At 41.2% G+C, this 13,944-nt stretch overlaps 2 protein-coding genes and 1 long non-coding RNA gene across 5 annotated transcripts in view; 1 reads left to right on the top strand and 2 right to left on the bottom strand.

Moving 5' to 3' along the window:
- The window catches only part of Opa1 (Opa1 mitochondrial dynamin like GTPase), a 135,006-nt gene that overhangs the window by 60,678 nt on the left and 60,384 nt on the right, over positions 1–13,944 (top strand). The gene's annotated exons all lie outside the window — the stretch shown is intronic.
- Positions 1–13,944, bottom strand: part of LOC138404084 (uncharacterized) — a 304,112-nt gene that overhangs the window by 12,719 nt on the left and 277,449 nt on the right. The gene's annotated exons all lie outside the window — the stretch shown is intronic.
- Positions 1–13,944, bottom strand: part of Ehbp1 (Eps15 homology domain containing protein-binding protein 1) — a 42,537-nt gene that overhangs the window by 8,307 nt on the left and 20,286 nt on the right. For 2 of the 3 annotated variants that reach the window (XM_034981910.2, XM_069507116.1), the window contains 12 exons: positions 13,704–13,770; positions 13,158–13,287; positions 12,132–12,318; positions 11,174–11,306; positions 10,710–10,846; positions 9,109–9,282; positions 8,522–8,604; positions 7,649–7,734; positions 5,162–5,260; positions 4,425–4,525; positions 3,192–3,323; positions 549–634 (listed from right to left, as the gene is read on the bottom strand). In XM_034981910.2, coding sequence (XP_034837801.1) covers positions 549–634; positions 3,192–3,323; positions 4,425–4,525; positions 5,162–5,260; positions 7,649–7,734; positions 8,522–8,604; positions 9,109–9,282; positions 10,710–10,846; positions 11,174–11,306; positions 12,132–12,318; positions 13,158–13,287; positions 13,704–13,770 — 1,415 coding nt within the window. The remainder of the gene's footprint in view (positions 1–548; positions 635–3,191; positions 3,324–4,424; positions 4,526–5,161; positions 5,261–7,648; positions 7,735–8,521; positions 8,605–9,108; positions 9,283–10,709; positions 10,847–11,173; positions 11,307–12,131; positions 12,319–13,157; positions 13,288–13,703; positions 13,771–13,944) is intronic. The other variant, XM_069507115.1, reaches the window with a different exon arrangement.

Consider the following 13,944-nt stretch of genomic DNA (forward strand, 5'->3'; position numbering starts at 1 on the left):
TTGTCCTATAAAAAAATTTGGTTCCAACTCCTCAATCCTGACGCTGCTGGGGTTCTGCACACCACCAAGATTGACGGAATTTAGAAACTGTTGGTTATAAATTAATATTGGAGGGACGTACCAAGTAAAGAATTTTTGAACTCGAGGACCCAACTCCTCAGCCCTGATGCAGTAAGGAACTGCATTTCTAAATCGTGGTGATCCCACGGGATTTTTAAAGAATCATGCGTTTTTACGAAATTTGGTACTGCATCCTAGCACCTCCGGGCTACTATGGACAGGCTACTTTTTGTCTTGGAAAATCAAAAGTTCCCACGGGATTTTTAAAAACCTAAATCCACGCGGGCGAGGCCGCGGGCATCAGCTAGTTTATAATATTATTATGGATGCGAAAGTGTGCCTGTCTGTTTGGTTAAACTATTGAGCTGTGAATTTTGATGAACTTTAATACAGAGTTAGCTTACATGCCGGGTAAGGAAATAACACCTAAATCCACACAGACGAAGTCGGGGACATCATCTAGTTTATAATAAAACAATACAACTTACAGAATATTAAGTTGCATCTGCCTCCTCAGCAGCGCATTTTTCTTATTGACGAGATTGAACCACTGCGACATGAGCCGATCCTCCTCCTGCCGACCGAAACTTCAATCATTATAACTTCAGCAATCAAATAAAAATGGGCAATAACGAGTCGGACTCGCAAACGAAGTGTTCCGTATCATCGTAAAAGAAATGGCCAAATACAAAAAATTAGAAAAAAAAACCCGCAGAGTGATTACGTAAAACGTTGCAGTAGCGACAGCCGTAGCAATGCGACAGTTCATTTGCTGTCTCTGTTCTTCTTCTTATTTTGCTCTCTCTAGCCGCTGTTACGTGTGACGTTTGACAGCAATGAGCGCGAGATTTACGTCTGTCGCAAGCCTGTCGCGTACGTAATCAGCCCGCTGGAGGCTGGAGGGATTTTATCCCGTGAAATCAAGGAGTTCGCGAAAAACGTAATTCCATGTGGAGAAAGTCGCGGGCATTATCTTGTAGGAAATCTTGTAGCTGTACTAAATGTCTAAAAAACACAGAAAACCCTATAAAAATAACGCTCGTTTGCGCTAGTTCAAATGCTTACAGTACGCGGCCGAAGGTGATGAACATCGGCCTTTAGAATGACATTTCATCTTTGTAGAGCGTTGTCTCTATCACTCATACCTATAGGACACTTTATCGGTCTCAACGACCGAGACAGTGCTCTATAAATCTGCTGTCTCCTAAAGATTGATGTTCATCACTTTTGGCCGCGTACTGTAGTTCATCCATTGCACTAGTGAGACTTTTTAAGGTTCCGTACCTCAAAAGGAAAACCGAACACTTATAGGATCATTTTGTTGTCTGTCTGTCCGTCTGCCTGTCTGTCTGCCTGTCGCGTATGTCAAGAAAATCTATAGGGTACTCCCCGTTGACCTAGAATCATGAAATTTGGCAGATAGGTAGGTCTTATGGTGTACCATAAACGTAAAGTAAAAAAAAAAACCCGAAAGTCGTGATTTTGTGGTTACATCACGCAAAAAAGATCTATACCAAGTGGGGTTTCATAGGAAAGGGCTTTACCTGCACATTCTAAAACAGACTTTTATGCATAATACTTTTTGATTTGTCGTGCAAAATGTCGAAAAAATACGACTGTAGTACGGAACCCTCGTTGCGCGAGTTTGACTCGCACTCGGCCGGTTTTTATTAAATGGTATAAGATGAAAAAAAGGAATAATGAAAGTTTGGTACCGGATTGTGAGGGATATGGACACATGCAAGGAATATGTTACGCCATTTTATCTGAAAACACATATTTAATTTCAAAACTAAATATAATATGTAAAGGAAAAGATGACTGACTGACAGATCTATCAACGCACAGCTCAAACTACAGGGCGGAGCGAGCTGATGAAAATAGCTATTATACTTACCTATTCTGATTTGTTTTAAGGGTGATATTAAACCCTTTAATAAAGAAAAAAAAGCTATTATGACTTAGACATCCGCTAAGAAAGGTTTTTGAAAATTCAACCCCTGAGGGGGTGAAATAGGGGTTTGAAATGTGAATAGTCCACGCGGATGAAGTTGCGGCCATAAGCTAGTTTCGCTTAAGATTGATCTATCGAAAATAGGAAAAAATTATGTTTATTCATTATTTATGTAATAATCTAGTTTTTTTTTCTCGGAGCTCGAACTCAAGCTCCAACCTGCGTGCACTAAAGCGTGGGCATTCGTTCAGCTAGGTGATTCTCTAACTCAGTGTCTAACAATAAATGATAGCCATCGAGGTTGGTTTGTTCTACATTGCTGCTTCACTGGGTGATGTTGAAATATTTTTCGAAGAAAACCTTCAACGGATTAAAAATGAGCTCGGTGGCTATCATTCAGTGTTGGAAACTGAGTTAGCGAATCACCATGCTGGACATGATCAACTGTTTGCTCGGCGTCTGTAAAATCGTAGCCAGGTTCCTCGATGAAATTACATACATAATCCATTAAGTAAAATGTTTATTTCTCTCGAGCACTATTAGTTTTTTTTTTTTTTGCTCAATACTTTATTTTAATTATATTGCACACAAAACATAAAGTAAACATAAAAAAGAACATACAAGGATCTTCGTCTAATGGCTGTAGTATGCAAAGGCGACCTTATCGATCCTTAATACTTGATAAACGGAAACTCAAGTTACAAGTTGGCCATTTTTTTACAGTTATTTGTCGTAACTTTATTTCGTTCACTTCTTTAGCAATTATTGATTATTCACTTTAGTAGGTCATTCGTAAATTTCCGGTCGTGGACCGATATTTAAAATCCGTCAACACTGACAGAGCAAGACTGGTCCTTAAATACCCCCAAAAGTTCTTTATTTATAGACGTTATGAATTCAGTATCATGACTTGTAAAAATATTTATACTGAATTTATTCAAATCAAGACTTATATTTTTTTTACATTTAAATTTGAGTCAAATGAAGACTTTGTATTTTCTTTATTTTCAGTCAAATAGCCTCAAATATTAATTTATGAAATAATAAGCTAACAGTGTCTGAGAAGCAGAAGCATCCGCGTGTGTCGCGGAGCTTAAAGCGGCGCCAAAATTTTCATTCTGAGAGGAGACCCGTGCTCAGTAGTGAGCCGATGATGATGATTAATGTAACAACGTACCTCAGTATTGTCGGCAGCATCCATGACCCTTCGCAGCTGTTTCTCCAACGCGGCCGCCTTCTCGTCTATTGCACTCTGCTCCTTCTCTAACGCTTCCAGTTCACTCGCTATGTAAGATCCTGTCTCACGATCCTGTATCACAAATAATCTATATATATAAAAGAAAAAGGTGACTGACTAACTGACTGACTGATCTATCAACGCACAGCTCAAACTACTGGACGGATCGGGCTGAAATTTGGCATGCAGATAGCTTTTATGACGTAGGCATCCGCTAAGAAAGAATTTTTGAAAATTCAACCCCTTAGGGGGTGAAATAGGGGTTTGAAATTTGTGTAGTCCACGCGGACGAAGTCGCGAGCATAAGCTAGTTGAATAAATAAATGATCGGATTTTGAGAAGATTTAGCAGATATAACTCTAGGGTCTTGGACTGTAGAAATAAAATGATTTGATTTTTCGTATAGTTAGTTAGTTAGTTTCGTATAGTTTATGGGGCTAGAATTCATTATTAAAGTGAATAATTAAAAAAGATCATGATTTTTATTTATTTTTAACATTACAAATACAGGCAAATTTTTATCTCAGAAGATTAGATTTCGCATAGAATTTTAAGAAAACTTTGATTTTGGATAGGGTCAGTTAAGAGGTTTTTTTTAATAGCGATAGCGAGCAAACGAGCAGGCGGGTCACCTGATGCTAAGTGATTACCGCCACCCATGACCATTTGCAGCACCAGAGGAACCAGCGATGCGTTGCCGGCCTTTTAGGAATTTGTTGGTCCGCCCCTTGGTTAACCCCATGTTGTAATCTAGTGGGAACGCCGCCGAAGGGAGTTGATTCCACAGTTTACATGTGCGTGGAAAAAGGATCTGGCACAACGGGTGGTCGAAGTGCTCCAGAAACCCAGAAGGTGAGGGCTTAGAGTTTAGAGGTCGATGGCAAGGTTTTTTTTTTTATATTTTGACAAAACGAAAAGTGAACAATTTACACCACACTTTTAGACCAAAGCACTAGATAAAAAGCCGAGACTGGTGATGGCAGTTTGCAGCCCAAATAGACCGTAGTCTGTGCTAGGGCTGACAAAGTTTATCGACCTCATTCATACTATATTATATTATATATTATACTATACTACTATATTATACTATACTATATATATTCATACATTACTAAAACTATAATATATTTGGTGCAACAGTGTAGTGCATACGGAGGTTTGGAATCTACTTACGTGTTCCATATTGAAGTGTTCGGGAGACAGTCTCTCCGAGAGCGCAGCGAGGCGCTGCGGCGAGGGCGGCGTGTTACTGCGGCCGTCCTCGCTCGCGTGCTCTGACACATCACAATAATGTCATCATCAACTTTACACGTACAGTACACGGCAGAAAGTCATGTATACATCGACCTTTAGAAGGAGATAGCAGATTTGTAGAGCATCGTCTCTGTCGTTGAGACCGACAAAACGTCACATAGGTATGAGTGACAGAACAACGCACGTTACTGTCGGCCGCGTACTGAACTAACATTTGACGCCTGCCAGTGACGTCGAAGCCTCGAAATTTTGTTACAAGTTCCCTAAAGGCAGGTACAGATTGCTGTAACGTAACATGCAATGTAACACGCAATGAAAGAATTTACCGTCCACATTGTCGCAACGTATCATGCAATGTAACAAAATTCCCATAGTGTGGACGCCTTGCGCGCACGAACCGTGCACAGTACGCGCACGAATAGAGCATTTCAACTCGTGCGCGCCGCGATCCGCCATTTATCGGTTTTTCGCCGAACACAAAGGGGCGCGCAGCGCGCACAAAGATGCGAGTACCTACGTGCTCAGATCGTGCGCACGCTGCGTCCACACTTATGAAATGTTCCTTTCATGTTACATTGCATGTTACGTTACAGCAGTCTGTACCCGGCTTTACTGTCGTGAACTGGGATCATGGTGAGTTAGGAGAGTACACTTACCAGATCTATCTGGACTAGCTGCACTCTTCCTGGAGCCGGGGCTGGAAGGTATGGACTCCGGCCTCGACACCAGGCCCTCAAAGCTCTCCAAACCGCCCGCTAACAGAAATATAACTATTTTGAGACTTAAGAGCGGTTTCAGACTAGCATATTTGTTTGCGCGTATACGGTCGTTTCAACGTACGCGCTTACACGCGCGCTACATTACGCGCTTCAAAAAACCGGACGCGCGTATACGGACATATTTCGGCGTGTTCGCTCGAACCGTACCCGTAGTACAAGATTTTACGTCTCACCAAACGAAACCAAATTCGAGAGTCGAAATATTTCCGCGTTACTGTAAAATGGACCTAAACAGCCTTGAATTGAAGTCAAATATTCAATGCCACTGATTTTAATTTCGCAATGTTTCCGCTTGGAGCGCTGGCTGTAGGAGTGTAGACAAACTTGAGCTTTAAAACAAGGCATTTAAGATCCAGTTTACTGTAACGCGGAAGTATTTCGACTCTCGAATTTGGTTTGGTTTGGTGAGACGTAAAATCTTGTACTACGGGTACTGGTCGGTGGTGGCGCGCGGGGAGGTGTCTCTCGCGGCTCGCGCTTATACGAGCTTAGAAGGGCGTCAACGCTCGTAAGAGTTGAGCGTGGGCCAAAAGGTGCGCCTATACACGCCTACATGCGCTTCCAAAAACGAGCTCATACGCGCGTATAATACGCCAGTCTGAAACCGCCCCAAATGTGACAGTTTCTGTAAAATGTGGGGTAATATAATTGTACAGCTGACGTACCGAGGGACGCTTACTTTGAATGGAATGAATTACGACTGTTTATCGTTCGTTAGTTATCTGGCTATTATATGTATGACATTAGACTTTAAACTCTATTCATCATCATCATCATCATCATCATCATCAGCCTGTGGACGTCCGCTGTTGGACATAGGCCTTCCCTAATGAGCGCCACCACACCCGGTCCTCAGCCTTCCTCATCCAGCCACTTCCCGCCAGCCTCTTTATATCGTCGGTCCATCGTGCTGGAGGGCGTCCCACACTACGCTTGCTTAAACGCGGTCTCCATTCAAGGACTTTCCGGCTTCAACGGCCATCGCCTCTACGACAGGCATGACCTGCCCACTGCCACTTCAGCTTGCTAATAGTTTGGGCTATGTCAGTGACCTTGGTTCTCCTGCGGATCTCCTCATTTCGGATCTTGTCCCTCAAGGAAACTCCTTACATAGCCCTCTCCATAGCTCGCTGAGCGACTTTAAACTCTATTACAAGAGTAATAAAACTAAACATCCAATAAAAATAGGTAAGGTAGCATAGTCATGGATCCAATCACACAGGCGGCCCGCGTACATCCATGCCAAAACACGCGAAAATTTAATAGGGCTAGCTTTAAGTTTTGTTGTCACTTTTTAGAAGTTTTAATGTCTTAGGTATAGCTTGTGGTTTTTGAACAAACTTAATGCTATATGTAGCATACAGGCAAATAATACATACAAACTTACATTCATACTAACACATATACTACATTCAAGACACTGTCGTCTCGAGTCTGCACCCCACGCAGTGTGCGTGGGAGGGGGTAATCGTACTTAGGCAGGGAGTCGAGCTCGGACCGCCGCACAGTGAAGACGTGGGCAGTGAGATGGTCGAGCCGATATATACACACTATAATTAAATACTCCTACATGAGTATTTGAACTGACATTCCATGACCATTTATTTCTACACTCGCCTCCGAATCATTCCAGCGGTTGGGGTTTGTTTTGCGTAATACTCGAGATTTTCAAAATTGTTACACGATAAAACTGCTATTTGACGCTTTGGTTCGTGCCAAGCTAGAAACCAGCGCTTGTATTTGAAATCCATATGAAAGCACTTACACCTTGCTACTTGAAAAGGTTCAAAAAGCCTTTCTAAGGTATTTATATAAAAAATTGCACGGGTATTACCCATTTATGTATCCCACAAAATTTCTCCAAGGGCACTTGGGTTTCCACTCGCTCAAAACCCGAAGAGACTGCGACCAAATTGGTACAATTTGCAAGATTCTTAGGGGTGTGATTGACTGCTCTGAACTACACAACAAGCTCTGCTGCGTTTATGCACCCTCTAATTACAGCTATCTCCGCCACCGCTCCAAATTTTTCGTAAGTCCGTCTAGTCGCACGGTAGCGCGCTCCGGTCAGTGGTCACCCATACCGCGCACTTTGGCTGCGCTCAACGCGCTGCTGAAGGAGTCCCCTCGCTGTGACATATTTGCTGACAAATGGGCTGACCTCATGGGTCCAGATCTTGCACATTTGTAAAAATTTATAATTTTGCTTTTTAAAATTTATAATTTTAACAATTTTTGTAAGTATGTTTATGTTAGTTTTTACTCGTAGTTTAATTAGTGTAATTGGCTTTATGGCCGTTCTAATTAAATAATAAATAAATAAATAATAATAATAATGAGTTGCTACACTATATAAGCACGTACCTGCAGCCAGTTCCTCCATAACGGATTGTTTTGTGATGATTTCTACGGTGCCGCGCGCCCGCGATGGAGATAAGGGGGATGTCGGGCTGAATAAAACAATATTATTTTTATCTAAATATATAAAAGGAATTCCTTCTAATCGGAGGTCGGGGGTTCGATCCCGGGCACGCACCTCTAACTTTTCGGAGTTATGTGCGTTTTAATTAATTAAATATCACTTGCTTTAACGGTGAACGAAAACATCGTGAGGAAACCTGCATGCCTGAGAGTTCTCCATAATGTTCTCAAAGGTGTGTGAAGTCTACCAATCCGCACATGGCCAGCGTGGTAGACTACGGCCAAAACCCTTCTCACTCTGAGAGGAGACCCGCGTTCTGTAGTGAGCCGGTGATGGGTTGATCATGATGATGATGATGATGATATAAAAGGAAAAGGTGACTGACTGACTGATCTATCAACACACAGCTCAAACTACTGGACGGATCGGGCTGCAATTTGGCATGCAGATAGCTATTATGACGTAGGCATCCGCTAAGAAAGGATTTTGCAAAATAAAATTCAACCCCTAAGGAGGAGAAATAGGGGTTTGAAATTTGTGTAGTCCACGCGGACGAAGTCGCGAAAATAAGATAGTTTTAATATAAGGTGTGATGTTTTTGTGATGTGACTACAAATTCACGGTTTTCGGATTATTTCTTTACATGTGCTACAAGACCTACCTGCCCAATTTCATGATTCTAGTTCAACGGGAAGTATCCTATAGGTTTTCTAGACAGACACTACAGACAGACAGACGGACTGACAACAAAGTGATCCTGTAAGGGTTCCTTTTTTCCTTTCGAGGTACGGAACCTTAAATATCTAGTTATTTACCTGACGATGCCTGCTCTTGCGTCAGCTATCAACTTTCTCGCTCTCTCCCGAAGCATGGTTTGCCTCTCCTCTTCCGTCATTTGCTTTGCAAAAATAAAACAACAATACGTTAGTTACAAACCCGTCTTTTCAATTCAAACTTGCGATATCTAAATATATCAAAGGAAAATGTGACTGACTGACTGACTGACTGATCTATCAACGCACAGCTCAAACTACTGGACGGATCAGGCTGAATTTGGCATGCAGATTGCAGATAGCTATTATGACGTAGGCATCTAAGGATTTTAGAAAATTCAACCCCTAAGGGGGTGAAGTAGCGGTTTGAAATTTGTATAGTCCAGTCATAAGCATCATTATAGCTTATTTATTTACGAATTATGGTTGATTTCAAATTACATTTCAGTAGAGTTGAAAATCCTGAATATATAGGTAAAATTAAAATGTTGATAAAAAGATATTAAAATTACATTAAAATCTGAACAATCATAAAACAAAACTTCAATCTACGATTTCTACCATCAAACCCAGTCTCTAATATCTAGAAAAAAATAATTAACTAAAACATTTCTACATAAAAAAATTACCTTTTTAGGACTTCCTATATCTCCATTTTTGAGTCCATTACAAATTTCACTCTTCTCATCACTCTCTTTACTACTCTGCCTTTTGCTTTTGTCCTTTTCTCTCGCCTCGCGTTTCGTAGCCTCTAGCAGCTGTCTCGCTCTCTCTTTGAGTTCGTCGTGACGCGAGAGCAATTGCTGCCCAATCAGGAGCGAGCACACAGCAAGCGCGCGATATTCGACCAATCACATCGAAGCAAGCGTTACGCGTCGACCAATCAAGCGCACACACAAACCGTTCAAAGCGATGATTCGTATCGGGAATGGAAAGAAATGAAGTTTTTTTTGAGCTTGTATATAAAATTCATGAAATTGTTACATGAAATATGTTTATTGCGAAAATTTTAAAAGTTCAAAAAGTTCGTAAAACTATTAAACAAAAGTAAGAATTAATTCTACGATTTTTATTACTTAAAAAAATTAACGGTCTGCCGACAAAAGTGAAAACTTAAACATATTTGACGCTTCCATTAAAAATTGAACCTTACTTCGTTGAGTTAAGAAACAAATTGGCGAGACTTTGAAGTTTTCATCCATCCTAAATTCGTCCAACGTGCCTAAAGAAGTTTCCCCGATTGCCATCTCAACTTGTCGCGGAACTATGTTTCTACTTAGACAAAGTAGCTTTCTAATGGGGAAAGAATTATTAAAATCGGTTCAGAAGTTTTACAGCCGCACTCAGAGTCGGTTAATCTTAAAGTTAAGGCATTAATTAGTATGGATGAGGAATAAATAAATGAATAAAAATAGAAATAAATCCAGTATTATTCCCAATTTTAAAAAATCGATCAAGTGCGAGTCAAACTTACACACAAAGGGTTCCGTAGCATCGTACAAGACAACAATATGTACAGTAGGCGGCAGAAAGTAATGTACATCGACCTTTAGAAGGAGATAGTAGATTTGTAGAGCGTTGTCTCTGTGGTTGAGACCGACAAAACGTCATATAGGTATGAGTGACAGAGACAACGCTCTACGAAGCCGAAATGTCATTCTAAAGGCCGATGCACATTACTTACTGCCGCGTACAGCGTACCGCACACCCGCACAGCCCCCTCGCTAACCCATTGCAGGCAAGTAGGGGTGACGTGCGGGTGTCCTCCTGCCTCACACCCCGATTGCCATCTCAACCTGTCGCGGACTATACTTTTATATCTATAATGGCGCCGACTCCGTTGTCTTTCTCTAAACTAAATTTAGAGTGCCTGCATCCTTTTTTTTAACAACACTAAAAAGGGACAGAACATGAACTTTACATTAAAAAACTCTAAATTTTAGTGCACGCTACAAATTTAAACAGTAGGCTCGCGACTGTGCGCTAAAATCACGGGTTTTACCATCTAAAAATGAAATTTAATACTGTCAAACTGCGTCTGTCCTTTTCATATTACATTAGTAAGAAGAGGATGCGAATACTCTAAAATTTAGGTGTGCTCAGAATCAGTACCATTAACTAAAAAAACAACAAATTTTTTTAAATATAACTAAAATATAAAAAAAATATAACTAAAAACTAAAATATAACATCACACAAGCCACCCTGTACAGTAAAGTAACCAGCTCACCAGTGTTGGTTTCGGTAGTTCTGGTGTGGTTGATTTGGGTTTCTCTGGTATCTGTCCATTGGTGACGGTCTCTGGTTGCTGGATGGTTAACGGGTCCGTGGTTGCAGGTTCTATTGTAGGTTTTTGGTCTGGTTTCACTGTGAAATTTACAATTCTGTATTGTATTTAAGTACAATGTATATTGTTTGATTGATTAGTATATTGTTTATTTTTACGTTGTTCACCTCGAATTTTTTTTATATAAAAATAGCAAGCAAACGAGCAGGCGGTCACCTGATGTTAAGTGATTACCGCCGCCCATGAACAATTTTTTATTTTTTTATTCAGATGCAAGTTAGCCCTTGACTGCAGTCTCACCTGGTGGTAAATGACGATGCAGTCTTAAAATCGGCCATGAAAAGCTAGCAGACAGACACACTTTCGCATTTATAATATTAGTAAGGATTCTGTCTTGGTACACTTACCACCATAAGAAACTTCGTTGGTATTTGTACTAGTACTGGAGGGTGGGGGAGGCGGCTCCTCTTCATCATCAGATGCGAAGGGATCCGTGAATTCTTTTCGCGTCATCAGCTTCTCTGGCCGAGCGGGGATTGGCTGCAATGAATTAATGAATGAATGAATGAATGTTTGCAACATACAAACAAACCTCTTTTACGATCTAAATTAATGAATCCATTATGTAATCTGTCGTAAGTAAATAGCAACATTGGCGCCGATTCTGTTGTCTTTCTCTAAACGAAATTAAGAGTATCTGCATCCTCTTCTTTTTAATATTCCTAAAAAAGGACGGGACATTAGGCTCGCGACTGGCAGCAAAGAGTAGGCTCGCGACTGGCAGCTCAAGTTACGAGGTTTGACGGCTCTAAATTAAATTTAAAACTGTCAAACTATGTCTGTCCTTTTCATATTATATTAGTAAGAAGAGGATGCGAATGCTCTAAAATTTAGTTGTGCTCAGAATCAGTACCATCGTTATTTTGTCAAAAAGACCATACAAGAAAATGATATAGTAATAATCCACACTATCCATACTAAATATTATAAATGCGAAAGTGTGTCTGTCTGTCTGCTTGCTTTTCACGGCCCAACCGTTCAACCGATTTTGATGAAATTTGGTACAGTTAGCTTACATGCCGGGGACGGACAAAAGCTACTTTTTATCCCGGGAAATCAAAGAGTTCCCACCGGATTTTTAAAAACCTAAATCCAAGCAGACGAAGTCGCGGGCATCAGCTAGTTTGTGGTATTTTGAAGGTTTCTTGGCTGGCAAGGATAATTATGAAAATGTTGAAATGACTGAAATGTTTTTTGAGTTAATATCAGTGTTGTGTCAAGCTGGGGTGTTCATAATCAGTATGAAAATGATTATCCGGGATGTGTTGATGAGTGGGGATTTATCCCGGTCATAGTATCAGTTACCTCGCTAACTTTGCCCGGGTCAGTGAACCATTTGGCGGAAGGTTTGTCCCGCTCCTTGGCAGGGGAGAGCATCTTGCCCAGGATGCTTTTGGACTGCAGCAACATGTCCCGGACGTCTTTGATAGCCGTGGGGGATTTGTCCGGGGAACGCTCTTGTGACTGGCGGGAATCCTGGGATCCTTGAGACCTGAAAAAAATATCGTGAGAAAATGATATATTAGATTATAACATGGGGTTATTCAAGGGGCGGACCAATAAATTCCTAAAAGGCCGGCAACGCATCGGCGGCTCCTCTGGTGCTGCAAATGTTCATGGGCGGCGGTAATCACTTAACATCAGGTGACCCGCCTGCTCGTTTGCTCGCTATATCTATTTTAAAAAAAAAATGAGTAAACATCACTGTAACATAGTTATAATCACAAGTTAATGGTCAAGATTATATAAAACCTTGTAAAACTAGTCACATATCCTGAGTAATACACTTTTTTTTTCTATTCAGATACAAGATAGCCCTAGACTGCAATCTCACCTAGTGGTAAGTGATGATGCAGTCTAAGATGAAAGGGGGTAACCTGAAATATCTCCAGCCCGCAAGACCGATGAACTGGCGGGAAGCAGGTGGATGAGGTAGGCGGAGGACCGTGTTTGGTGGCGCGCTCTTGGAAAGGCCTATGTCCAGTAGTGGTGTAGCTGAAGGGTTGATGTAATGAAGAACCAGCTGCATATAGTGATGTTTATTTTACACTTTACAATTGATATGTTATGTACAATACAGACGGGCTCGCGAGCTTTATATAATACAATGGTAGAAGATGTTGACGTGACGAGCGGATGATAGGGAATGTGGAATCTTGTAACGTGCGTGACCAGGAGGATTCCCCACTGCGTTCCAAATTTGAATATTGTTGTGTGGCAGCTGCGAAGTTTTCCTAATAGCTGCCAGCCAAGTAACGGTAGAGGTTGCACCTCTACAGTGGACGCAAACAGACTGATGGAATGGAAAAAAATAACAATATACAAACTCACACAGGTCTCGGCCTGTCGACCAAGTTCCTAGATCGCCTGGTGCTCACTTCACGACTGAACAACTCGGCGGGCATCGAAGCGTCCGTGTCGTGACGACCCACCATGTAAGACGACTCCGTTTCGTCGTTACCTGACAAACAGAAAAGTTTTGAATTCCTTTGACAAGTTTTGTGGCACGCAAATTTGACGAGTAACTTCGTTTTGGGCAAAAAAATATGGTTAATCAGGACTTATCAGTACCCTTATTATAAATGCAAAAGTGTGTTTGTTTGTTGGTTTTTCCTTCAATCAGGTTGCAACGACCCTTATTATAAATGTGAGTTCGTTTCTTAGTTTGTCATTCAATCACGTTGCAACGGAGCAATTGATTGACGTGATTTTTTGTATGGGTATAGTCAAAGACCTGGAGAGTGACATAGACTACTTTTTATCCCGGACATAGACTACTTTTTATCCCGGAAAACCAAAGATTTCCCACGGGATTGTTAAGAACCTAAATCCACGCGGACGAAGTCGCGGGCATGAGCTAGTAATGAAATAATTTACCCAATTGCTCGACTTGCAGTTCGTTACCCGTGAAGTAGGCTCGCAGTTGAAACAAGTACGTCATTATCTGGAACCAAACGCTTGAATAAGAAACAGGCAGACACTAATAAAACAAGAAATCCATACATTAAAGGAAAAGGTGACTGACTGACTGATATATCAACAAACAGCTCAAACTACTGGACGGATCGCGCTGAAATTTGGCATGCAGAATGCAGATAGCTATTATGACGTAGGCATC

The sequence above is a fragment of the Maniola hyperantus genome, chromosome 25 (assembly GCF_902806685.2).
Source record: "Maniola hyperantus chromosome 25, iAphHyp1.2, whole genome shotgun sequence".
NCBI lineage: Eukaryota > Metazoa > Arthropoda > Insecta > Lepidoptera > Nymphalidae > Maniola > Maniola hyperantus.